Source organism: Bubalus kerabau, chromosome 1 (genome assembly GCF_029407905.1).
Source record: "Bubalus kerabau isolate K-KA32 ecotype Philippines breed swamp buffalo chromosome 1, PCC_UOA_SB_1v2, whole genome shotgun sequence".
Lineage (NCBI taxonomy): Eukaryota > Metazoa > Chordata > Mammalia > Artiodactyla > Bovidae > Bubalus > Bubalus kerabau.
The window spans coordinates 80,029,582-80,056,798 of NC_073624.1; the positions used below are offsets into that span (position 1 = coordinate 80,029,582).

At 36.3% G+C, this 27,217-nt stretch overlaps 1 protein-coding gene across 1 annotated transcript in view; it reads right to left on the bottom strand.

Moving 5' to 3' along the window:
* Positions 1–27,217, bottom strand: part of CPNE8 (copine 8) — a 294,507-nt gene that overhangs the window by 29,634 nt on the left and 237,656 nt on the right. The window contains exons 16-18 of the mRNA XM_055580543.1: positions 22,593–22,639; positions 11,618–11,799; positions 4,115–4,242 (exon numbers count right to left, since the gene is read on the bottom strand). Of these exons, the coding sequence (XP_055436518.1) occupies positions 4,115–4,242; positions 11,618–11,799; positions 22,593–22,639 (357 nt within the window). The remainder of the gene's footprint in view (positions 1–4,114; positions 4,243–11,617; positions 11,800–22,592; positions 22,640–27,217) is intronic.

Genomic DNA, 27,217 nt, shown 5'->3' on the forward strand with positions numbered 1-27,217 from the left:
TGCTTTTCTCTTTTTACTTTCAACATATTTTCTTTGTCTGTAATTTTTATCAGTTTTATTAATATGTATCTTGGCATGTTCCTCCTTGGAATTGTCCTGTATGGGACTCCCTGTGACTTCTTCACTTCAGTGTTTCCTTTCTCATGCTAGGGAATTTTTCACCTAAAATATCTTCAAATGTTTTCTAACTCTATCTCTTCTCCTTCTGGGACCTCTATAATACAAATGAGACCCCAAGGCCTCTGTGACTGTCCTCATTTCTTTTCATTCCTTTTTTTTTAATTTTTATTGAAGTATAATTGACTTACAGTGTTGTGCCAGTCTCTGCTGCACAGCAAAGTGACTCTGTTATACACATTCAAACACTATTTTCTATATTCTTTTTCAGTATGATTTACACAGACTACTTAGTATAGTTCCTTGCACTATATATTAGGACCTTGTTTTTTATACATTCTTTTTAAAAAATTCTGTTCTGAGATAGTGATTTCCGCTACTCCATCCTCCAGCTCACTTACTTGTTATGCTCCCTCATCTTTTATTTTTTCTAAACATAGAAAATCACTGCAGATGGTGACTGCAGCCATGAAATTAAAAGATGCTTACTCCTTGGAAGAAAAGTTATGAACAACCTAGATAGCATATTCAAAAGCAGAGACATTACTTTGCCAACAAAGGTCTGTCTAGTCAAGGCTATGGTTTTTCCAGTGGTCATGTATGGATGTGAGAGTTGGACTGTGAAGAAAGCTGAGCTCCGAAGAATTGATGCTTTTGAACTGTGGTGTTGGAGAAGACTCTTGAGAGTCCCTTGGACTGCAAGGAGATCCAACCAGTCCATTCTGAAGGAGATCAGCCTTGGGTGTTCTTTGGAAGGAATGATACTGAAGCTGAAACTCCAGTACTTTGGCCACCTCATGCAAAGAGCTGACTTATTGGAAAAGACTCTGATGCTGGGAGGGATTGGGGGCAGGAGGAGATGGGGACGACAGAGGATGAGATGGCTGGATGGCATCACCGACTCGATGGACGTGAGTTTGAGTGAACTCCAGGAGTTGGTGAAGGACAGGGAGGCCTGGCGTGCTGTGATTCATGGGGTCGCAAAGAGTCGGGCACGACTGAGTGACTGAACTGAACTGAAACATAGATATATTTTATTGAAGCATAGTTGATTTACAATGTTTCAGGTGCACAGCAAGGTGATTCAGTTATACAAATTCACATATATTTTTTTTGAAATTATTTTCTATCATAGGTTATTATAAGATATTGACTATAGTTTCCTATGCTATACAGTAAATCTTTCTGTTGCTTGTTGCATATCTATTTTTTAATTAGAAATCTAGCATTTTATTAGTACTAAGTCAAATAAGTGGAATCAAAATATCATAATTTTTTTAGTTAGGCAAAAATTCATGTTTTCTAAAATTTATATACATTATACATATTTATATGCATGTGTACAAAAGTGAAACAAGGTCAATACATAGAAATCACTTGCACTCCTATATACTATCAATGAAAAATCAGAAACAAAAATTAAGGAATCAATACCATTCACCATTGCAACAAAAAGAATAAATTATCTAAGAATAAATCTACCTAAAGAGACAAAATAATTGTATACACAAAATTATAAGACACTGATGAAAGAAAAAAAGATGACAAAAACAGATGGAGAGATATTACATGTTCCTGGGTAGGAAGAATCAATATTGTGAAAATGACTATAATACCAAATGCAATCTGCAGATTCAACACGATCCCTATCAAATTACCAATGGCATTTTTCACAGAACTAGAACAAAATTTTCACAATTCTTGTTGAAACACAAAAGATCATGACTAACCAAAGCAGTCTTGAGAAAGAAGAATGGAGCTGGAGGAATAAATCTTCCTGACCTCAGACTATACTACAAAGCTACAGTCATCAAAACAGTATGGTACTGACACAAAAACAGAAATATACACCAGTGGAAGAGGATAGAAAGCCCAGAGATAAACCCGCACACTTCAGATCAGATCAGTTGCTCAGTCGTGTCTGACTCCTTGCGACCCCATGAATCGCAGCACGCCAGGCCTCCCTGTCCATCACCAACTCCCGGAGTTCACTCAGACTCATGTCCATCGAGTCAGTGATGCCATCCAGCCATCTCATCCTCTGTCGTCCCCTTCTCCTCCTGCCCCCAATCCCTCCCAGCATCAGAGTCTTTTCCAGTGAGTCAACTCTTCACATGAGGTGGCCAAAGTACTGGAGTTTCAGCTTTAGCATCATTCCTTCCAAAGCACACCCAGGGCTGATCTCCTTCAGAATGGACTGGTTGCATCTCCTTGCAGTCCAAGGGACTCTCAAGAGTCTTCTCCAACACCACAGTTCAAAAGCATCAATTCTTCGGCGCTCAGCCTTCTTCACAGTCCAACTCTCACATCCATACACGACCACAGGAAAAACCATAGCCTTGACTAGACAGACCTTTGTTGGCAAAGTAATGTCTCTGCTTTTGAATACGCTATCTAGGTTGGTCATAACTTTCCTTCCAAGGAGTAAGCGTCTTTTAATTTCATGGCTGCAGTCACCATCTGTAGTGATTTTGGAGCCTAGAAAAATAAAGTCTGACACTGTTTCCACTGTTTCCCCATCTATTTCCCATGAAGTGGTGGGACCAGATGCTATGATCTTCGTTTTCTGAATGTTGAGCTTTAAGCCAACTTTTTCACTCTCCACTTTCACTTTCATCAAGAGGCTTTTGAGTTCCTCTTCACTTTCTGCCATAAGGGTGGTGTCATCTGCATATCTGAGGTGATTGATATTTCTCCCAGCAATCTTGTTTCCAGTTTGTGTTTCTTCCAGTCCAGCGTTTCTCATGATGTACTCTGCATATAAGTTAAATAAGCAGGGTGACAATATACAGCCTTGACGAACTCCTTTTCCTATTTGGGACCAGTCTGTTGTTCCATGTCCAGTTCTAACTGTTGCTTCCTGATTTGCATACAAATTTCTCAAGAGGCAGATCAGCTGGTCTGGTATTCCCATCTCTTTCAGAATTTTCCACAGTTTATTGTGATCCACACAGTCAAAGGCTTTGGCATAGTCAATAAAGCAGAAATAGATGTTTTTCTGGAACTCTCTTGCTTTTTCCATGATCCAGCGGATGTTGACAATTTGATCGCTGGTTCCTATGCCTTTTCTAAAACCAGCTTGAACATCAGGAAGGTCACGGTTCACATATTGCTGAAGCCTGGCTTGGAGAATTTTGAGCATTACTTTACTAGCGTGTGAGATGATGGGTACCTTATTTTCGACAAAGGAGGCAAGAATATACAATGGGACAAAGAGAGCCTGGACAAAGTGGTGCTGGCAAAACTGGACAGCTGCATGTAAAAGAATGTAATTAGAACACTTCTTTCCACTATACACAAAGATAAACTCAAAATGGATTAAAGACCTAAATGTAAGACTGGAAACTATAAAACTTTTAGAGGAAAACACTGGCAGAACAATCGACATAAATCAAAGCAAGATCCTTTATGACCCACCTCCTAGAGTAATGGAAATAAAAACAAAAATAAAAAAGTGGGACCTAATTAAACTTAAAAGCTTTTGAACATCAAAGGAAACTACAAACAAGGTGAAAAGACAACATTCAGAATGGGAGAAAATAATAGCAAAAGAAACAATTGACAAAGAATTAATTTACAAAATATACAAGTCCTATATATCACTGAAAGGCTTTAGTTGTCTTCATAGAATTCAATCTCTTATTACTTCTATGTTGCTATGGAATATAATCTTAGATATGAGTGATTTTACAATTGAGATTGTGATCGATATCGCTTTCATGGATGCTTATTCAAATAATAAAATTTTTTTCCTTGGTTGAACAAATATAGGTCCTAACATAAGCCAGTGTATAGTTTTCATTTGATATTTTGATATAAAGTTCTTATTGAAGTATCATGATAGCTCAATGGAGATTCTTTTTACTCTATATCTTTTCCTTCACTTTCTTGGAGGTAAAATATTAGAAAACAACTTGCATTTGTGGAGCCATGCCAACAATAAAATTATGATTTCATTCTGGTCCAGCACACTAAAATAAACAAATTATTTACTTACCTTGCTACATGATTAATTACAGGAGCAAAATTGGTTGGCCCATACAGTTGCACAGATTTCAGACTCCTATAATAAGCTTCCATGACACCATCAATGCCATTACAGTAGGGGTTTTGGGGGTTCCCATTCTGTAGAAAGTTACAGCAAAGACAGGAAAAGAATGAATAATTCTATAAAAATAATCTAAAAAAGAGAACAATACATGTTGATATCCATAAAGCCTTTTTCAAAGAAAACTCAGTTATATATTTATAATAGCAAATAATAATAATAAATTCAGTAATCAACAATAGATTATAATATATCAATATTAATAGATTGTGATATGTGGTAATGTGCAATCATTAAAAATGGATACTTTTCAACTAATGGGCAGAAGAAAATTCTAAATAATCTTGAGAAGTTGAATATCACATTTTATGATTAATACTTATACACAGGTCTATGAACATATAGAGATGAACATATAAAAATCTGAAAAGAAGGAAACAAAATATTAATAGTGGCTACCTCTGAGTGGTTATATAATTGTCAATTTTTATTTGATTGTTTAGATTATTCTGTATTTTCCAAGCTTTCTGCAGTGATGTGTATTATCAGGAAAAATACTATCAATTCAAATAGTTTTACTTTATGGAAATAAAAACATAAAATATCTGCTACTTGCACATTTTCAGGCCAAAATTGATAACCCCCAAAAAAGAAGGGATCAAAGGGAATACAATTTGATGTGAGTAGCATCACGACAAGGTAAAGTGAAAAAAATCGGAGAAACTTGTTCATATTGTTCAATGGAATTGGGGCTTGCCACAGGAGTTCTTGGCCTTCCTAGGTGGTCAGCAGATGTGGGCTGATCTCTGGGTTCGGAATATCCCCTAGAGGAGGGCATGGAAACCCACTCCAGTATTCTTGCCTGAAGAATCCCATAGACATAGGAGCCTAGCAGGCTACAGTCCATGGGGTTGCAAATAGTCGGACATGACTGAAGCACAGCGCTGGAGTTCTTATTCGGCAGATAGAATCTAGAAGGGCAAGTGGAGATTTAGTTCCGCTTTCTCATTCTCTGAATGCTCTGTTATTAGGTTCAATTCTCTGAGTCCAGATTCCACAAATAACACAAATAAGGCATTGTTATCTATTGCTATTTAGCAAACCATTCCAAAAGGTAATGGCTTAAAACAGTAGGCATTTATTATCCCATATTTTAGCCAGGTGATTTTTACTCTGGATCTCTCAAGAGCTTAGGGTCAAGAAACTGACCTGGGCTGCAGTCATCTGAAAGCAAGACCAGAGTTGGACAATCTGCTTCTAAGAGGCTCACCTGTATGGTTTGCTGGTGATAAGCTAAAGGAACTTTGCATAGGGCTGCTTGCGTATTCCCACATCACGCAACGGAAGAAGTGGCTAACTTCTCCAAAATGAGAGAGAGCAAGGAGGAAGCTCCAAAAAGCCCAGAAACTAATCTTATAAGTTGCATTATATAAGAGTATTACTTTTACTTTCATCTACTTTTTAGAAATGAGTCATTAAGTGTAGCCTATATTCAAGGGAGGAGGAATAAGGCTCCACCTCTGGAAGGGGGTAATAAAAAAAAATGTATTTATGTTTTTAAAACACTAGAGACAGTAACCATGCTTAAGCATGTGAGTGAAAGTCTCTGCTTTCATGTCTGACTCTTTGCTACCCTATGGAATATACAGCCCATGGAATTCTCTAGGCCAGAATACTGGAGTGGATAACCTTTCCCTTCTCTAGGGGATCCGAACCCAGGTCTCCCACATTGTAGGCAGATTCTTTACCAACTGAGCTATCAGGGAAGCCCAACTAGACATAGTCACTATGCTTAAACATAATGAGCATGTATATTTTTTATCTGAACAATCAAAGTGTGAAAGTGTTAGCTGCTCAGTCATGTCTGACTCTTTGCAACCCCAGGGACTGTAGCTTCTGTCCATGGAATTCTCCAGGCAAGAATGCTGGTGCCATTTCCTTCTCAAGAGCATCTTTCCAAACCTGTGGGGCTGAACACAGGTTACTGGCATTGCAAGCACATTTTTTACCATCTCAGCCACCAGGAAACCACCACTATGTAACAATATTACAAAATCCTAAGCATTTGAAAGACTGAGGATCTTGGTGAACTAAGCCAAATGTTACCAATGACTTCAATTTTGTCACCTGTGAAAGAATAATTTATATCCACCTTGTTCTTTAAATTTTGTCTTCTCCTTTCAAAATTTATTAATTAACCCCCATGTAACTTTTAAAACATAAAAGTAATAAAATAACTATTTACATTATAGAATTGACTATACAAATTGAAATTAAAACATGAAAGTATAATATTTTTGATATTTTGATTTTTTTGATGTTAATCTGAGCTGACCTTTAATTAACCTGCCTTTAAATATAAGTTTAGGTTGTTCTTTTGCTTGATAAGGTATAAAGCTAGTTAAAATTAAAACTCATTACTGATTTTGGGCATATAAAATATATTATATATCTGCCTTAAGGGAACAATTACAAACCAGGATAGTTCTGAGTCATTTTTTGATCAGCATTTGAACATTTTGACTGGGACGGGATTTATATTCCTATAAAACTATGTATTTCCTTTATTCCTCTGAAAATAACAAGGTACCATTTTCCCCACCATTTCATTTATGTTGATAGAATGATTTTCTAAATTTTTTAAAAATTTATTTCTTAAAATAATGACATGGGGAATTGTTTTTTGCTTGTTAAGACAAATAAAAATAAGCTTATGTGAGGCTCTAACACAAAAGTAAAATGTAGAATGTTTTTGGAAATAAATACATTTAATTTTGTTGTTTATTAAGGAAGAGGGCAGAAGATTTTCTTTTGAAGTCTGTAGCCGTGTGCTTATTAGAATTATTTCCTTCTAATATTTCCTTTACACTATTTCATCTTCAGTTCAGTTCAGTTCAGTCACTCAGTCGTGTCTGACTCTTTGCGACCTCACAGACTGCAGCACGCCAGGCTTCCCTGTCCATCACCAACTCCAGGAGCTTACTCAAACTCATGTCCATTGAGTCGGTGATGCCATCCAACCATCTCATCCTCTGTCATCCCCTTCTCCTCTAGCCTTCAATCTTTCCCAGCATCAGGGTCTTTTCCAGTGAGTCAGTTCTTCGCATCAGGTGGCCAAAGGATTGGAGTTTCAGCTTCGGCATCAGAACTTCTAATGAATATTCAGGACTGATTTCCTTGAGAACTGACTGCTTGGATCTCCTTGCAGTCCAAGGGACTCTCAAGATTCTTCTCTAGCACCACAGTCCAAAAGCATCAATTCTTCAGCACTTAGCTTTCTTTATAGTCCAACTCATACATCCATACATAACTACTGGAAAAACCATAGATTTGACTAGATGGACCTTTGCTGGTAATGTCTGTGCTTTTTAATATGCTGTCTAGGTTGGTCATAGCTTTTCTTAGAAGGAGCAAGCATCTTTTAATTTCATGGCTGCGGTCACCATCTGCATAGATTTTGGAGCCCCCAAAAATAAAGTCTCAATGATCACTGTTTCCATTGTTTCCCCATCTATTTGCCATTAAGTGATGGGATCAGATGCCACGATCTTAGTTTTCTGAATGTTGAGCTTAAAGCCAACTTTTTCACTCTCCTCTTTCACTTTCATCAAGAGGCTCTAGCTCCTCTTCGCTTTCTGCCTTAAGGGCAGTGTCATCTGCATATCTGAGGTTATTGATATTTCTCCTGGCAATCTTGATTCCAGCTTGTGTTTCATCCAGCCCAGAATTTCTCATGATGTACTCTGCATATAAGTTAAATAAGCAGGGTGACAATATACAGCATTCACATACTTCTTTCCTGATTTGGAACCAGTCTGTTGTTCCATGTCCAGTTCTAACTGTTGCTTCTTGACCTGCATACAGGTTTCTCAGGAGGCAGGTCAGGTGCTCTGGTATTCCTATCTCTTTAAGAATTTTCCACAGGTTGTTGTGACCCACACAGTCAAAGGCTTTGACATAGTCAATAAAGCAGAAGTAGATGTTTTTTATGGAACGCTCTTGCTTTTTTGATGATCCAATGGATGTTGGCAATTTGATCTCTGGTTCCTCTGCCTTTTCTAAATCCAGATTGAACATCTGGAAGTTCCCGGTTCACATACTGTTGAAAACTTCGGTATCTTCAGGTACAGTGTAATGAGTAATTATATCTTCAGGTACAATGTAATGAGTCATCAAGTATCATTGTGAGCCATGGCATTCCACAATCAAAAGTGCTAAAGTGGTAATACGGGGATATTTTCCCTTTATTTTTCCACAATACCTATTACTACACATATTTCAAATAAAAAGCTGGGGTTTACCTTAGATCCTTTTGATTGATTAAAGCTCAACTTCAACATTTGTGCCAGCCTCAAACTCACCAATTAGGGATTTAAAATTTTTGTTAAAGAGCTCTTGTAGGGAAAGAGCAATTGGCCATGATGGCAATGGTCAGGTTCTCTTGCCCCAGGACCTCTTGCTTTTGCCTCATGTTTCATAAACAATGACTTTCCATGGTTATGTAATATCTGAGATCATTTATAGCACTGTGCCTGCATGTCATGATGTACTCATTTGGTCATGGCCCCCCCCCTTTTTTGTTTCTGTAAAACTATATAAGTTCCACCTGAAAAGCCCTTGCAGCTGTGTTATGGCTGTATCTGCTGAGTCAATCATCAGAGAATACAACATGGCTGCATTATGGCTGCCGCACCAGCCATTAGAGAATAAACATGTCTGCATTTCCTACGGCTCCTTGAATCTTCTTTCAGCTTCCTTGCTTGCACCTTACCTACCCCAGGTTCAGTGAACAGTGTGAATAGTGAGACACCTCCCTTGCTATCTGAAAGATTATTTGAATTCAGTTTGATAAACATTAACGATTGTTAATATATATATCACAAATTCTTACCATGGAAATATGAGGGTTTGGTAACATTAGGTAGTACACTAATTGCCAGATTGACATGGACTGAAGTTTTTCTATTTGCCATTTTCAGCATCTACAGTTATATATTGTAGTTATTTAGGATGAAGTTAACACAAAAATTAAATCGAATACTATCTCTCCAAAGACCTACTTAACCTTTGTCTGTCTTATTCAAGAAAAAAGTGCTTTAAAAAAAGTTAAAGTCATGTAATTATTAAGTAAAATTAAAGATGAAGCATTATCATCACCACTTTCATCAATTTTAGAAACTATTTTTCATAAATTTAGAGTGTGACCTTCTATAAATATTTGAGTTTGGTTCAAAGAATCATTTAAGATGCAAATAATAAAAAGTCTCTCCTTTGCATAGGTTTGGTTGTAAGGAATGAATATGGAGGCAGGAAAAACAGAAAAGGAGAGAATTAGAGAACAAATGGAAAAAAATCATACACAAAGGTGAAGAAAAACTTGTGGAAGGAAAATTAATATCATTTAGTTTAGCATAATTATTATTTTTTATTATTCCTTTCTTAAGCTTTAAAATAGTCAGGACCTTTTTCCTGAGTCACACAAGACATAGGATCACATGAGTGATTTTCGTGGTCTTATAAATTTCTGGGAAATTTTAATTCTCTAGGACACAACAAATTTGCAACAGATATTCATTTTTTATATGACATTGGGGGTGGTAGTATATGGGCTATTTCACAGAAGAAAATTAAAACCTCCAGCAACCTTTCCCAAAATGGGGGTGATGGAACAGAAAAATCAAGAATACATATGGGAAAAAAATTAAAATACAGCTCTTAAAATATATTAAAGAAGATAAAGTCTCATCATATAGGAGGTTCTGGAAGTGTGTGTGTGTGTGTGTGTGTGTGTGTGTACATAATGGGGCTCATAAAGGACATATCTAAGAGGTGGTATTATTATAGATGCTTTTATAAAATGTGGTTTAGTAGTGGTTAAGAACAAAGATTCTATAATAAGACTGACCTGGGTTCAAGTCCTGTCTTCTGGAAACCTGATTAAATTCTGTGACTCTAGGCTAAATTATGCAAGTCCTGGGGGTACTCTTTTCACTGTATTTAATATGAATGGCTCTTGATAGTAGTGTGATGTGTCACTCATCTCATGACATACCTATCAGACAAGAATTTTATGAAGATTGTACAAGAAATGAGCATAAAGTACCTGGGTTGATACTCAGTAATTAGTAAATAATTAAATTGTTTATTTGTCTATTCTTCTTGCAGAACTCAAAAAAAAAAAATCCCATTTTTTTTTTTTGTAACAAGAATAAAAACAACAAAAAATACCTACAAAAATTGTTGGGCACAGAAGACTTTAATTTCACAATATATAGAGTAAAGCAGGGAGGCATTTCTATTAGGAAAATTTACATTTTTTCCAAAATGATATCTAACCATTCCCATATAGTTTTTCCCATTATTTTTATAAAAAAATGCAAGCGAGAATAAGGCTGATTGGGCCTATAAGCACTATCTGTGTGAAGTTTATTTTAAAGGTAGAATACAGTACATTGCTTATTTGTAATCATACAACAGGAGTGGATTTATGTAAATTAAACATTAATTAGATAAATATTTGAGTCACATCTACTCCATTATATTGAAAACATAATTAATTATACCTATAATTATTGCTTTACATTTGAAAAATAATAATTCTACAATAACTGATCCTTTATATTTGAAAAGAAATGACACTTTGGAAGATGGAAGAATAAAGATAGCTACTCATTCTTTGATACCCTTCCCCTTGAGAGGTGAAAGTTACCTCCACTACCTCGAAAGTGAGCTGAACTTAGTGACTTGCTTGACAAAAATGAATGTAGGAGAAATAACTTTCTGAGACTTCTAAGTCCTTGAAGTTTCTTCCCCAGCCTTTTAGAATATCCACTCTGAGAAAGCTGATTGCTGTGTAAGAAATATGACTACCTTGAGATAGTAGCCCACAAAACCGCATGGACAAACTGTATGTAGAAAGAAGGAAAGATGCCTAGAGAATCCAGGTATTTTAGCCATCCTAGCTGTAGGCATTAGTCATGAGCAAATGAGACATCTTAGTGGATGTACTAGCTCCAGGAGATGTGACATGAAGAAAACTCAGGAATCCAACCAACAGTTAGAATGGAACACATATATGGCTCCAGTAGAACAATTCCAGCCATCTCTAGCCAATCAAGGCATCCCAGGTGTGGCCCAGGCATCTTGAACAAACGTACCATTCTCCTTGTATCATGCTCAAATTCTTGACCCACAAATCATGAATATAATGGAAGGTGTTATGTAGCAACCAAAAACCAGAATAGGTTTTAAATCATATGCACTTTAGGTAGATTTGTTGCTAATTTATTTGTGTTTTTTCCATTAATATCACACTTCTAAATCAATCATTTACTAAAACTGAGCTGATTGTATAGTTGCTACCTGAGTAATTAAGCATAAGCAGTGAACCTATGAAAAGATCCAAAATACTATTTTTTTTCCAAAATATCAATTATTTCCATGTATTCTTACCAAAGCAAACTCATGAGATATCCTTCCATCCGGAGGCAGTTTTGCACCAAAACCTAAAGCTGGGAACATTTTATCACTGTCATAATCTTGAACGATTTCTCCCACTGCTTTCAGTGCCATACCATAGGCATTCAGTTGATAAGGATTCATGTAGTGGAGAGAAGTGGGCTGGGCAGGGTTGCCTGATGACAGAAAAAAATGAAAACATGAGAGATCAAGCTAAAGGTATAATTTTTAGACATTTTTCTTGATATCTATTCCACATTGAAATATCAATAATATGTTTTTCTGCCTACATTCATAATGTGTTAAATATTAGGTTGGCCAAAAAGTTCATTCAGGTTTTTACATAACATTTTATGGAAAAATCCAAGCAGACCTTTGGTCAACCCAATAGTTTCTTTTGGATGCACATGACATAGAGATATTTATTAAATTAGATCAGACATGTATAAAATTTCCCAAAGATATTCAGACTTTTTTCAAAAATTATTTCTCATTGTCAATGCCGTAGGCAATTCTTAAGTTTTAGCCCCAGAAGTATAAAAATAATTTTGTTGATCATATTTTATTGTAATATTTATTTAAAACAAACAAACTATGTGCCTTTAGCTTGACTCCTTATGCCTATAAATCAAAGGACCCAATTGATGTTAATAGTTTTCAACAATTATGAGCCTTCTTAAAGTTGTATCACAAATATAAATTGAATATGTGAGACCTATCCCAATTTAATTACTTGAAAAGAGGAGAACATGGTGATTTTCAAATTTATGCTGAAAATCTGAATCTGAAAAATTATTCAGTTTCTAACTAGACACTAAGTTAGGAGTAAAAAGGCCCAAAGTCAAGTCTTTCCATCTGTAGGACAACTAACTATAAAATTCCTGTTAGAAATCCTACTACAGTGTTTACTGAGAAGAAAAACTAAGATTATATATGTGAAAGTGATTAAAAATTATAAAACACCATAGAAATGTAAGAGAAGGAAATGGCAAACCATTCCAGGATTCTTGCCTGGAAAATTCCTTGGACAGAGGAGCCTGGTGCGCTATAGCACATGGGATCTCAAAGAGTCAGACAGGACTTCGTGACTAAACAAATGGAAATGTAAAGTTTACTACTGTTATTATTGTGTGAGTCATCCACAGATACAGGATGTCTCACATGAATAAAGATGAATTTGACAAAGAAAGCAATATATGCGCCACGACTCAAACTCACTGAGATTCAGATTCAGTTGCCCTAATTACCAGCACAAAGGCAGCCTGAAAATCCCTTTAGTTTCTTAATTGAAAATGGAAATTGAATGGGACTTGTAGCAGTTCATAAAGCTCACTTCTACATTAAAACATTGCCCAAAGAAGGAAACCTGCAAAGCATAGTTCTTTTTTGTTAAGGAAAAAGTAATAATAAGCACTTGGGTTCCGGAGAGAAACAAAGTAAAGATCTCCCTTTAGTTTATAATGCATATAACAATACCCAGAACATTTTTGGTTTAAAGATAATTCATCGTGTAAATGCTTATATATTTACAAGGGTTATCAGCATTCAAGGGTCACATGACAAAATTTTTTTTTAAGTGTCTTATGATCAAGATGGGCCCTAATGTTTCCTTCAGCTTGACTAACTTTAGAAAGGCTTCTCCTGACTATAGGCCCTTGACCTCTTATTTCTTAGAGCAGTTACTTTAGAAACCTTGGAATTGTGAATTCATTCTCTGTTCCTTTGAAGTATAAATCTTTTACGATTCAGGAATGTCTTTCTCAGAGACCTGGGAGTCATTTCTTTGAAATGTAATAATCAAGAAAAATATCACCTCTGTTGCTTAGTCTCTATGAGAGAGTAGGAGCTTAACTTTAATAGCTGCTAATTAGAAAACAGAAGGCTTCCCCATGGCTTAGTGGTAAGGAATCTGCCTGCAACGCAAGAAACCAGGAGACTGGGGTTTGATCCCTGGATCCTTGGGTCAGAAAAATCCCCTGGAGGAGGAAATGGCAACCGATTCCAGAAGTCTTGCCTGAAAAATCCCATGGACAGAGAACCTGGCAGGCTACAGTCCAAATGGTCGCAAAGAGCATGCAGTAAACACAGATGGCCTAATCACACAGACTAATTTCGGCTCCAGTATCTCTCAATACCTTTCCACTAGTTAAGAACAGCACTTATAAACTCTTTCATCTTTTGTTTTGGAGGAGAAGAGTTCAATTTCTTTCTTCCATTGCTGTAGCTTTGGTCTCTATTGCAAAAATCCTGACAGTCTTCCTTGTCTGTTTAACTTACCTGGTGCAATTTTTGACAGCTCTTTCTAAAGCAGATATTTTTGTTTCTTGTTCAAAGACCTACTGGAACCACAGATAAATAATATCTCTACTTGCCTAAGGGATTATTTAACCCAACTCTCAAATATAAGAGTTGTTACCCAACGGTTGCAACTCACGACTAATTCTATTTCTCTAAGAGAACCTCAACTTAAAAGCACTACTAGTACCCCAGCATATCTAAACACTTTGGCCTATCATGCCTGCTGCTGCTGCTGCTAAGTTGCTTCAGTCGTGTCCGACTCTGTGCGACCCCATATATGGCAGCCCACGAGGCTCCGCCGTCCCTGGGATTCTCCAGGCAAGAACACTGGAGTGGGTTGCCATTTCCTTCTCCAATGCATGAAAAGTGAAAAGTGAAAGTGAAGTCGCTCAGTTGTGGCCGACTCTTAGCGACCTCATGGACTGCTGCCTACCAGGCTCCTCCATCCATGGGGTTTTCCAGGCAAGAGTACTGGAGTGGGGTGCCATTGCCGTCTCCACTATCATGTCTAGCAGAGCCCAATTGTACCCATTCAAAGATGTTCCCTATCTCTTTCTAGCATCTTCACCCAGACCAATCTCTTCACTGTATCACTAATGCTATCTTTCTTTCCATCTCTACCACTCAGTTTGCCACCCAATCCTGAAATTCACTTTCTCCTCCTACAGTTTTTGTCTCACACGCATGAGATGACCTTCCTTATTTAGTCTAGCCTTTATTGTCTTTCCTCTTCTACTCTTATGCTTTTGTGTTCTGCACCACAGAATTTGGCAACTTCTTGAAACTGGGACCACAGTTGTACCATCTCCATATCAGCAGCAAGGCACATGGAAAAGCAAGCTTGTAGTAAGTTAATAACATTAAGTTATCAGCTAATAACAATAATAATTATAATAGCATAGACCATAACATACATGCTATTATAACATGTATGAACTTACTTCATGTTTCACTTAGTCCCTTTTCAACAAGCTTATTACACTTGTTTTTCTTATCAAATAACTTTCAGACTAAGTAACTTGCCCCAATTACACTGTAATAATTGGTCAAACTAGAATAAGAATCTAGGTATATTTCATAGCTCTTACTGTTAGTTATAACTCTTTGCTTGAAGACTTTGTAATATTTTAAACCTTGAGTATTATAAAACATATATGATTTCGTTTTAGAGGTCACTATGCCTTCATAAAAAAATAACACTTGAATAAGCTCTTTTAACAGGAGAAGGAAATAGCAACCCACTCCAGTATTCTTGTCTGGAGAATCCCATGGACAGAGGAGCCTGGCAGGCTACTGTCCAAGAGTAAATTTAGCGACTAAACAAACACCAAGCTCTTTTAAAAAATTTATTAAGATATAATTTATATAACTTACAATTAACCCATTTAGAATGCACAATTCAATAATTTTAAGTATATTTACAAATATGCACAAGCATCAATAGTCAATTTTAGAACATGTTCATCACCTCAAAACAATGTAGCTATTTACTATCATTCCCTTATTATTCTATCCAGCCCAGAATTAAACAATGACTAATCTACTTTCTGTCTCTTTAATTTATCTATTCTGGACATTTTCTATGGATAGAACCACATAACATGCGGTCTTTTGTAACTAGGTTTCACTCGGCACAGTGATTTCAAGGTTTATCTGTGTTTAGCATGTTTTAGTGTGCCATATTTCATTCCTGTTTATTGCTGAACAGTATTCCATTGTTTGAATGTACCACATTTTCAAACTTGTTTATCAGTTTATGGACATTTAGGTTGTTTCCACATTTTGGCTATTATGCTGCTATAAACTTTCATGTACAAATTTTTGTGTGGACTTATGTTTTCATCTCACTTGTATATATTAGCCAAGAGTGGAATTGCTAGTTCATATGGTAACTATGTGTAACAACTTGTAGAACTGCCACAGAGTTTTCCAAAGTGGCTGCACTATTTTACATTCTCATCAGCAGCATGTGAGGGTGGGTTCCGATTGCTTCACGTATTTGCCAACACTTGCTGTTTTCTGACTTTTGGATTATAGTCATCCTAGTGGGTATGAACGGAGAAGGCAATGGCACCCCACTCCAGTACTCTTGCCTGGAAAATCCCATGGATGGAGAAGCCTGGTAGGCTGCAGTCCATGAGGTCGCTAAGAGTCCGACACGACTGAGCGACTTCACTTTCACTTTTCACTTTTCATGCATTGGAGAAGGAAATGGCAACCCACTCCAATGTTCTTGCCTGGAGAATCCCAGGGATGGGGGAGCCTGGTGGGCTGCTGTCTATGGGGTCGCACAGAGTCGGACACGACTGAAGTGACTTAGCAGCAGTAGGTATGAAATATTAGGTTGGCCAGAAAGTTTCTTCAGTTTTTCTAAGTAAAAATGAAATACAAAGAGTAACATGAAAACTTATATTACCATATGTAAAATGGATAGCCAAGGGGAATTTGCTGTATGGCTCAGGAAAGTCAAACAGGGGTTCTGTATCAACCTAGAGGGGTGGGAAGGGGAGGGAGATGGGAGAGAGGTTCAAAAGGGAGGGGATATATGTATACCTACGGCTGATTCATGTGAGGTTTGACAGAAAACAACAAAATTCTGTAAAGCAATTATCCTTCAATTAAAAAATAAATAAATTAAAAAAAAATACACATCTTTCATTTTCACCAGGAACTTTATTGAACAACATATTCATTGTTCTGTTCCACTATCTTATATTATTTTCCAGACAACTTCATAATTTCATCTTCTTCCAATTTTTTTTATCATTTAAGCAAAGAGCTATTTCAGGTGCCTTTTACAGTCTTCCAAGGAAATTGACATTTCTTCCATGCAGGTAGTTTTGTAAAGACTGAAATAAATGGATAATGGGAGGTGAAATGTCTGGTGAATATGGTGGATGAATCAGCACTTCACAGCCAAACTGTAACAGTTTTTGCCTGGTCATCAAAGAGACACGTGGTCTTGCAGTATCCTGATGGAAGAGTATGTGTTTTCTGTTGACTAATTCTGGATGCTTTTCATAAAGTGCTGCTATCAGTTGCTCTAATTGGGAGTGATACTTGTGGCAATTAACCCAAAGAGTTAATTAATTTGGCTTTCCAGAAGATGTTCATAATAGCGGGCTCCCTTCCTATCCCATCATATACACATTACTTTCTTTGGATTAAGACCAGCCTTTGATGTGGTTGATGGTGCTTCACTTAACTTTTCCCATGATTTCTTCCATTTCACATTATTCTAGCATGTCCACTTTTCATCACCTGTCACAATTTGTTCTAAAAGTAGAATGCTTTCATGACATTTAAGTAGAGAATCACATGCAGAAATATGATCAAGAAGGTTTTAATTTTGCATAACTTATGTGGAACTCAAAGATCAAAGTGATGAACATAACCAAACTGGTGCAAATGATTTTCAAAGCTTGATTAGGAAATGTTGAGTATGTTCGCTGTCTCTGGTGTGGTATAACATTGATTGTTCTCAATTAAAGTTTTGATGTCATTGTCATCAATTTCAACTAGTCTACCAGACTGTGGATTATCGTCCAGTAAGAAATCTCCAGCATGAAACTTTGCAAACCACTTTTGACATGTTTGTTCAATTACAGCACATTCTTTATAAACTGTACAAATCTCTCTGTCTTATTTTTGTGCTTCAGTTGCCTTTTTACCTTTCTTGAAACATTAATAATAAAACAAAATATGCTAAAAATATTGCTTTTTTCTTCCATCTTCAGTATTCAAATGGCACACAAAAATCTACCAATCTTGATTTTTTTAAAAATGCACACTGATATGACATCTGTTACAATTCAATCTAATAAAATTGTTTCAAATGAAGTTAAAGATGATTAAACTCTATTAGAGACATCTAACAGGAAAAACAAAACAAAAAATGAGTGACCATTTTGGCCAACCCATTGTATCTCATTATGATTTTGATTTGCATTCCTTGATACATAAGTTGCCAAGTACCATTTCATGGGCTTACTGGTCATTTATATAGCTCTTTTGAATAACTGGAATGTCATTTTAAATTGCGCTACTTGTCTTTTTTTTTTTGAGTTATAAGAGTTCTTTATATTTTCTAGATACAAATCCTCTATGAGATATCTGATTTGCTAACATTTTATTTCATTCTGGGGTTTGTCTTTTGACTTTGCTAATTACGCTTCATGGAGTATAAAAAAGTTAATTTTGATGGAGTTCAATTTATTTATTTTTTGCTCTGTTGCTCATGTGTTTGGTGTCATACCTAAGAATCAATTGTCAAATCCAAGATCATGAAAATATATCTGTTTTCTTTTAATAGCTTTAAAATTTTAACCCTTACATTTAGATTCTTGGTCTATTTTCTATTAGTTTTGTATATGATGCTAAGGTCCAATCTCATTCTTTTTTTTTTTTTTTGCATATGGCATTCAGTTGTGCCAGTACCATTTGCTGAAGACAATATACTTCCTTCCATTGAATTGTCTTGGTACTCTTCTCAATATCAGTTAACTTAAGATGCATGGGTTTATTTTTGGAACCTCAATTCTATTTCATTGATCTATGTATCTGTTAATATTTTTATGCCAGCTCCATACTGCCTTGAAATTACTACTGTAAGTTTTGAAAATGAGGAGTATGAATCTTCCTGCTTTATTCTTTTTTTTTCTTCCAAAGCTGCTTTTGTTCTTCTGAATCTCTTTAAATTCCATATGAATTTCTGGGTCAGTTACCTACTTCTTCAAAAAATTTGAAGAATCTTTCCGATTCTGATAGAAATTACAGTGAATTTGATAATCTCTGTGGAAAATATTGCCATCTTAACAATGTTGAATTCCCTAATCAATGAACATGGCATGTTTTTCAGCTTATTTTCATACTTAATTTCCTTCAAAAATTTTCAGCATATAATTTCAAGGTATAAGTTTTGCACTCCCTATCCTGGTAACTCAGATGGTAAAGAATCTTTTGTTAAATTTATTTCTAAGTACTGTATTCCTTTTGGTATTATTAAAAAATGGAATTGTTTTCTTAATTTCATTTTCAAATTGTTCATTAGAAGTGTATAGAAAAAGAACTGATTTTCATATATTGATCATTCATCCTTCAATCTTATTAAACTCATTTATTAGTTCTAATTGATTTTTAGTGGATTCCTTAGGATTTTGTATGTGTTACATATAAGATTATGTCATCTGCAAATAAAAATAGTTTTACTTCTTCTTTTCTGATCTGGATATCTTTTATTTTTTTCTTGCTTAATTGCCCTGGCCTCCAGTACAATGTAAAATAGAAGAAGAGAGAGCTCACATCCTTGTTCTTTTCCTCATCTTCAGGTGAAAGCATCCAGATTTTTCACTCTTAAGAATGATGTTTGCTATAGTTTTTCATATTTTCCCTTCATAAGGTTAATAAGTCACTTTATATTCCAGTTTATATGTTTTTATTTGGCACAGCCCTTAAGAATCCACCTGCCAATGCAGGAGCTGCAAGAGACGTGGGTTCAGTCTCCAGGTCGGGAAGATCCCCTGCAGCAGGAAATGTCAACCAGTTTCAGTATTCTTGCCTGAAAAATGGACAGAGGAGCCTTGCGGGCTACAGTCCATGGGGCTGCAAAGAGTCAGACGTGACTGAGCAACTGAGCACACACACACACACACATGCACACATACACACACATTATAAAAGTATGTCAAACTTTGAGGTGGCCATGTGTGCTTTACATTATCTTCGATTGGTATGGTGCATTACATTATTTGACTTTTGAATATTAAGCCAACCTCGCCGTACTGAGATAAATTTTAATTGGTCATAATATATAATTCTTTTTACATACTGCCGGATTCAGTTTCCTAGTATTCTGCTGAGAATTTTTATATCCAAAAAAGGTATTGTTTTCTGATTTTTCTTATGTTTTTGTCTGGTTTTGGTATCAAGGTAATGCCTCTTGGATTGAGTTAGGAATATTCCTTCCTTTTCTATTAGAAAAATTTGTGAAGAATTAGTATTGATTCCTCTTTAAATAGAGTTCATCAGTGAAGCTATCTAAACCTGGGCCCACAAAAACTTTGTGGATAGTTTTTAAATTACTAATTCAATCTCTATTATAAGTTTTTCAGATTGTCTATTTTCTTAAGACAGTTTCAGTAGCTTGTATTGCTCCATTGAATACAGTCTTGTTCTTCTAGCTCTTGTGCTAATGTTTATTAGTAAACAAAAGCTAGCATTTTAATCCAGTTGGACTTTAGGTATATATGTTTCATATTTTACTGAATAAAACACGTGTGTAAAAATCATCAACTTGAAGCCACAATGTTGAAGAATAAATTTACCGTGTAGTCAAAGGCTATATTACAGTTTGGTCTCCTCACCTCTGCTAATTAGGCAGAGATTTTATTAGTATAAAAGATTTTCTAGATCTGAATATCCTTCTTAGTACATGAGGATGATGGTGGTAGTAGTCATTAAGTCATGTCCAACTCTTGAGATCCTAGGGACTGTAGCCTGCCAAGCTCCTCTGTCCACTGGGTTTCCCAGGCAAGAATACTGAAGTGGGTTGCCATTTCCTTCTCCAGGAGATCTTCGCATCCCAGGGATAGAACCTGGGCCTCCTGCATTGCAGGTGGTCTCTTGCATTGGGGGCAGACTGTTTACTGAATGTATCACTAAGGAAGCCCTAAGAGAATGATGGCTTTAGTAAATGACCTCTAAGATGCTTTCTTACTTAAAAATTCAATTATTTTGTGAAACGTGAGTGAATGTGAGAGAAATATGAAGAAAAGGGAATTTAATGTGAGAGTTACAGCACAATAACCAATTTGAAGAAAACTAGATAAATATATAAACTGATGGCAAATTTTGGTAAAAGTTAAATAATGATATTCTTTTTTATGATACATAATAACTGTTGAAATAAAGTCACTTTGAAATAAGATTGAAAGTCCACTCATTGTCTTTTCTTAAAATGTTTGATATACAAATTATCCATGTTGTTGTTCAGTCATCCAGTCGTGTCCAAATCTTTGTGTCCCCACGGACTGCAACATGCCAGGCGTCCCTGTCCCTCACCATCTCCCAGAGTTTTCCCAAGTTCATGTTCATTTCATCAGTGATGCTGTCCAGCCATCTCATCCTCTGACACTCTCTTCTCTTTCTGCCATCAATCTTCCCAGCATCAGGGACTTTTCCAACAAGTTCTCTGTTCCCATCAGATGACCAAAATACTGGAGCTTCTGCTTTAGCATCAGTCCTTCCAGTGAATATTCAGGATTGATCTCCCTTAAGATTGACTGGTTTGATCTCCTTGCTGTCCAAGAGACTTTCAGGAGTCTTCTCCAGCACCACATTTTGAAGGCATCAATTCTTTGGCATTCTTCCTTTTTTGTGGTCCAGCTCTCACAACTGTACGTGACCACTGGGAGGACATAGCCTTGACTCTATGGACATTTGTTGGCAGAGTAATGTCTCTGCTTTTCAACACACTATCTAGGCTTGTCATCGCTTTCCTGCTGAGAAACAATCACCTGATTTCGTGGCTGCAGTCAACCATCTGCAGTGATTCTGGCACCCAAGAAGAGGAAATCTGTTACTACTTCTACCTTTTGCCCTTCTATTTGCCATGGAGTAATGGGGGCAGATGCTATCATCTTAGTTTTTAAAATATTTAGTCTTAAGTCAGTTCTTTCACTCTCCTCCTTCACCCTCATCAAGCAGCTCTTTAGTTCCTCTTCACTTTCTACCATTACAGTGGTATCATCCACATGTTTGAGGTTGTTGATGTTTCTACTGCTTATCTTGATCCTAGCTTGTAACTCATCCAGCCCACATTTCTCATGATATGCTCAGCATATAGGTTAAATAAACAGGGTGACAGCAGACAGCCCTGTTGTACATCTTTCTTGATCTTGAACCCATCAATTTTTCCATGTGGGGTTTTAACTGTTGCTTCTTGACCCACATACAGGTTTCTCAGGAGACAGGTAAGATGGTCTGGCATTCCCATCTCTCTAAGAACTTTCCAATATGTCATGATCTATACAGTCAAAGGCTTTAGCATAGTCAATGAAACAGAGATAGATGTTTTTCTGAAACTCCCTTGTTTTCTCTATAATCCAGTGAATATTGGCAATTTGATCTCCAGTTCCTCTTTCTTTTCTAAACTCAGTATGGGATTTAGTTGATGGTCCCTCTGAATTAATTAAATATAAATGTGCTAGCATAAGTAATTATTAAAAACAGTTGAATAAAAGAAAATCAAGCTGTGAAGGTTCATGTACTTGAATTACATTTATATAAATTAATGTACAAAAAAGTACTATAAAAATGAGGATTATAGTTAGACATGCTTCAGAATTACAGCTATGTATGGAGAAAAAGGGAAGGGTACACAACAAGCTTAACTAAATTTAAAGTTTTCCTTTTAAAAACGTGTAAAACAAAAGAGACAGTATTTCAATAGTTAATAAATTTGAATGGGACTATTATGAACTGTTGTTGTATTTCTTATAGTCTTATATACCTAAACTATTTCATAACATTAAAAAAAGAAAAATTATCTGAATTTTTATGAAGCACTTCAGAAGTATGTATATGTGGAAAGGAAACATCTAAACCTCATGAAAATATGTATTTTTAATGTAATAGATGATAATTCTTATTATAAGACAGTCATAATACTCACCATTTGATGCAGTAAAATCAATAGCCACTGTGAAATTGATTTGTGTTCTAAAATATAAATAAATAAGAATCATTAATAATTGAACAACCTCATAAAAAGGAGTTTGATTTTTATTTTTGCTATATTTTTAATATCATTAATTTTCTTAAATGGTATTACTACAACTACGCTACAGCACACACTGAATAGTATCAGATAGGCAGTTTTACAAGCTAAGAACCTGTCAAAATACTTTTACAATCAGGCAACTATAAAATACAAAATTAAGCATCAGGAATAAATATAGATCCTGTGTGAGGGCACAATAATTAAGTGAGGAGCTCATAATGAAGTCAAACTGTAAATAATAATTTGCCAGTATCCAATGTCAACATTTATTATTAATTTACTTTCAAGACTATTCTTTAGTCAATGTGAAATTATTATACCCTTAAAAGTATGGCGTTGCTAAAATCATGTCTAATAATATTTTTCCTTAAACTAATTCTTTCCAATAATCCTGAAAAACAGGATTTTCTTTTGCTTTTTTCATAACTCAAGTGTTTAAAATACTGATCTATCCCGTAGTGCTCACAGTATTCTTGTGCTCATGTGTGTATTTATAGATTATACAAATACCTACATAGATGAGATTGGTTATATATGCTTTAAAATTTTCAGCACATGGTAATTACGCAAAATTACTTTGCTGGATTAGAACCAAGGAACTGGCATTCACAGTAAAAATTCACTTTTTTGGATATACCTCTGATCACTTCATGGGAAATAGATGGGGAAACAGTGGAAATAGTGTCAGGCTTTATTTTTTTTGGGCTCCCAAATCACTGCAGATGGTGATTGCAGCCATGAAATTAAAAGACACTTATTCCTTGGAAGGAAAGTTACGACTAACCTAGATAGCATATTAAAAAGCAGAGACATTACTTTGCCAACAAAGGTCCATCTAGTCAAGGCTATGGTTTCTTCAGTGGTCATGTATGGATGTAAGAGTTGGAGTGTGAAGAAAGCCGAGCACCAAAGAATTGATGCTTTTGAACTGTGGTGTTGGAGAAGACTTTTGAGAGTCCCTTGGATTGCAAGGAGATCCAACCAGTCCATTCTGAAGGAGATCAGTCCTGAGTGTTCATTGGAAGGACTGATGCTGAAGCTGAAACTCCAAAACTTTGGCCACCTCATGTGAAGAACTGACTCATTGGAAAAAACTCTGATGCTGGGAGGGATTGGGGGCAGGAGGAGAAGGGGACGACAGAGGATGAGATGACTGGATGGCATCACTGACTCTATGCACATGAGTTTGGATAGGCTCCGGGAGTTGGTGATGCACAGGGAGGCCTGGTGTGCTGCGATTCATGGGGTTGCAAAGAGTCGGACATGACTGAGTGACTAAACTGAACTGAACTGACTCTTCCTATATGTAATTCCACTTCTTTCTCACCAAAGAAGGCATAAAGCACAAATAAATGACAATGATATGGGAAAACTTGCTATTAAATATAATTTACAAAATAACTTTTAATTTAAAAAGTAAATAATTTGAAAATATGAGTACGTAGTCTATGTTTGTGTGTTTTAACAACAAGTTACTTTTGATACACTGTAGAATTTATCTAACACATCAAAGTTGGAGCTGTTGTTTAAATAGTGGTGGTGATGATAATGATGATGGTGATGATGACGGGTGTGACAGTATAGAGTTCCTTGTAGTTCTGTTAGTATAAAGTATAGTATACTATTTCTTTCTTTCTATAACCATTCAGCCTGAAAAATCCTTAGTATTATTCAGTTGTTGAAAAAAGTTCACCACTTCTTCCTAGGGAATAAATAAGTTTGTGCTTTACATTAATGAAAACTAATATGGATCCTCTTTATAGCTAGATGGTAATTTTTTTCTCAGAGTAGAAATTAGGTTTATAGGCTAAGAATATAGGCTAATTTGGAGCATAACAGTTTAAAACACATACAACATTTAGAAAAAGAATCAGTGGAACATTTGGGAGAATATTTTTAGATAATAAATCCCTTTGAGGAATTGGAAAGAACAGTCATCAGCACATTGCTTTGTCATTCTGCCACTACAGAGAAAGTAACTATAATACAGGGTATAGTATGGTGTATTAGAAAGGGTTTATTAGATTTTAAGTCTGAATGAACTGGGTTTGAATGTCAGCAACCCAGTTGCTGACATTCAGTTCAGTTCAGTTCAGTCGCTCAGTCGTTTCCAACTCTTTGCAACCCCATGAATCGCAGCATGCCAGGCCTCCCTGTCCATCACCAACTCCCGGAATTCACTCAGACTCACATCCTTCGAGTCAGTGATGCCATCCAGCCATCTCACCCTCTGTCGTCCCCTTCTCCTCCTGCCCCCAATCCCTCCCAGCATCAGAGTCTTTTCTAATGAGTCAACTCTTTGCATGAGGTGGCCAAAGTACTGGAGTTTCAGCTTCAGCATCATTCCCTCCAAAGAAATCCCAGGGCTGATCTCCTTCAGAATGGACTGGTTGCATCTCCTTGCAGTCCAAGGGACTCTCAAGAGTCTTCCCCAACACCACAGTTCAAAAGCATCAATTCTTCGGCGCTCAGCCTTCTTCACAGTCCAACTCTCACATCCATACATGACCACAGGAAAAACCACAGCCTTGATTATTAGCCAAGTTTAAAAACTCTCAGAGGGCAGGTGCTTGGCAAGTAACAATAAAGCAAGGACTGACAGAAAAACTACATGAAATATTCTGTCTGTCTGTCTCTTCTTTTTACAGATGAGGAAATTAATCCCTGTAACACTTAACTTTCCACCTAAGTTATAAATGCAAGTTCTGGAATTCAAATTCACATGTAACCTCCAAGACCATATTCATAAACTTCAAAGAAAAGACAGGCTACTAATTAAAGAACTATAGTGTACATAAGGATAAAAAACGAGAGGAAAGTATTTACTGAAAAGTTTAGCTAGATAAACAAACTAAACGATAAAACCAAGTAGATTAGGTACAACAAAAAATGTAAAAAAAGGAGAGAAAATAAATGAAGAGAAAGGAAGGAAAGAAAGAAGGAGGGGAAAGGAGGAGGAAGGGAGGGAGGGAGAGAGGGAGGAAGGAAGGAAAAGAGAAAGAAAGAGGAAAAGCGGGGAGAAAGGGAGCCAGGCGGTACCAAGAGTACTTATGAAACTTTGAAGGGTAGGGTGTTCCAAGACAATATAAAAGAATAAGTGCATTTAGCACTAAATGATAACTAAGACCATTTGATAATAATGGTGCCACAGAGAAAGTCAACAAGCAAAAACAATCATTTGGTGTTTAGTTGATTTCAAGATCGGATTACTTCCTTGCCTCATTCTGTGTATCAGGAAGAATCTCACTCCTTTATTGTTTTGAATCAGCAGTATTCTAATCAGAAAGGAAAATACGATGGCTCATAGATCATTTCCTGGTTGCGATGATCCTTTAACTTATTATCACGCCATTTGGATTTTTCCATCCAAAACGCTACGATTATGTATTCAGCATCTTCTGATTGTCAAGGACTGTGCTAAGTGAAAAAGAGAAAATGGGAGCAAAGCAACTATCCTCGAACTCATAGAGTTCCACTTCAACTTCCTACAATTAAAAACAACAAAACAGCACAGCAGTTCATCATCTTGACAGAGGCAGATGCATACCAACTAGCTGTTGAAATCTAGAACCCATAAATGAAGCTGAGATGCCCACATGCCTCTAATATTTTCATTCTTGCCATGCCAGTACCAAGACTATGCTTCTGCCTTGATATACTGATATGCACTGTAGTTCACTCTTGGGTTCTGGGACCTGCCCTGAACTCAGGTTCACTTCCTCAGGAACTGTTATCCAGCCTAACCCTTCTTGTGCCTAGCTCACCAGGGCCTAAACTTTGAAATTTTCTGTCTTACCTTTTCCCTCTTTCTTAAAAGCAGTTTGACTACCCGAATGCCAACTACCTGAATAACAAATTTAGAGCTGTCTGGTTGGGAAGATTCCCTGGAGAAGGGAAAGGCTACCCACTCCAGTATTCTGACCTTGAAAATTCCATGGACAGTCCATGGGGTCGCAGAGTCGGATATAACTGTGTGACTCACTTTCAAAATTCCTGCTTTCTGGGCCCATTAAAATACTGACAGGATTATTTGCCCTTGACAAGTTAGATCTGCTAGAATAAGATCATGCTTTGAGATACAAAATGCAACTTAAAATATAAATACTTTCACCTACTAGGAAAAGCTATTTAACCTCCCTACATCTCCTTTGTAATAAGATTAACAAAATCTTTCTTGGATTGTTGCTGTAAGGACAAGAAAAGCACCTGTCCTTTATAGCAGGCACTTAAGAATTGTTATGGTTATTATCACCTTAATGAAGTTAGTTTTTTAGAATCCAAGTTTAGCATATTTCTTTGAAAACTTAAGTATGTAGAGTTTATCAAGTTTCTGGATCTACCAGAATTTCAGGTTTTTTCTAGAACCTGATCCTCCCATGTTAGATTTCCTTTTCTTCACACTAGCTTCTAAGGTTCCGATCTACTCAACCCAAAACAGAGCTATAAATGATCTAATTTTGTTAGAAGATGTCATCTGGGTACTTCTTTAAACAAAATTGCCCTCCAGAAAGTAATTA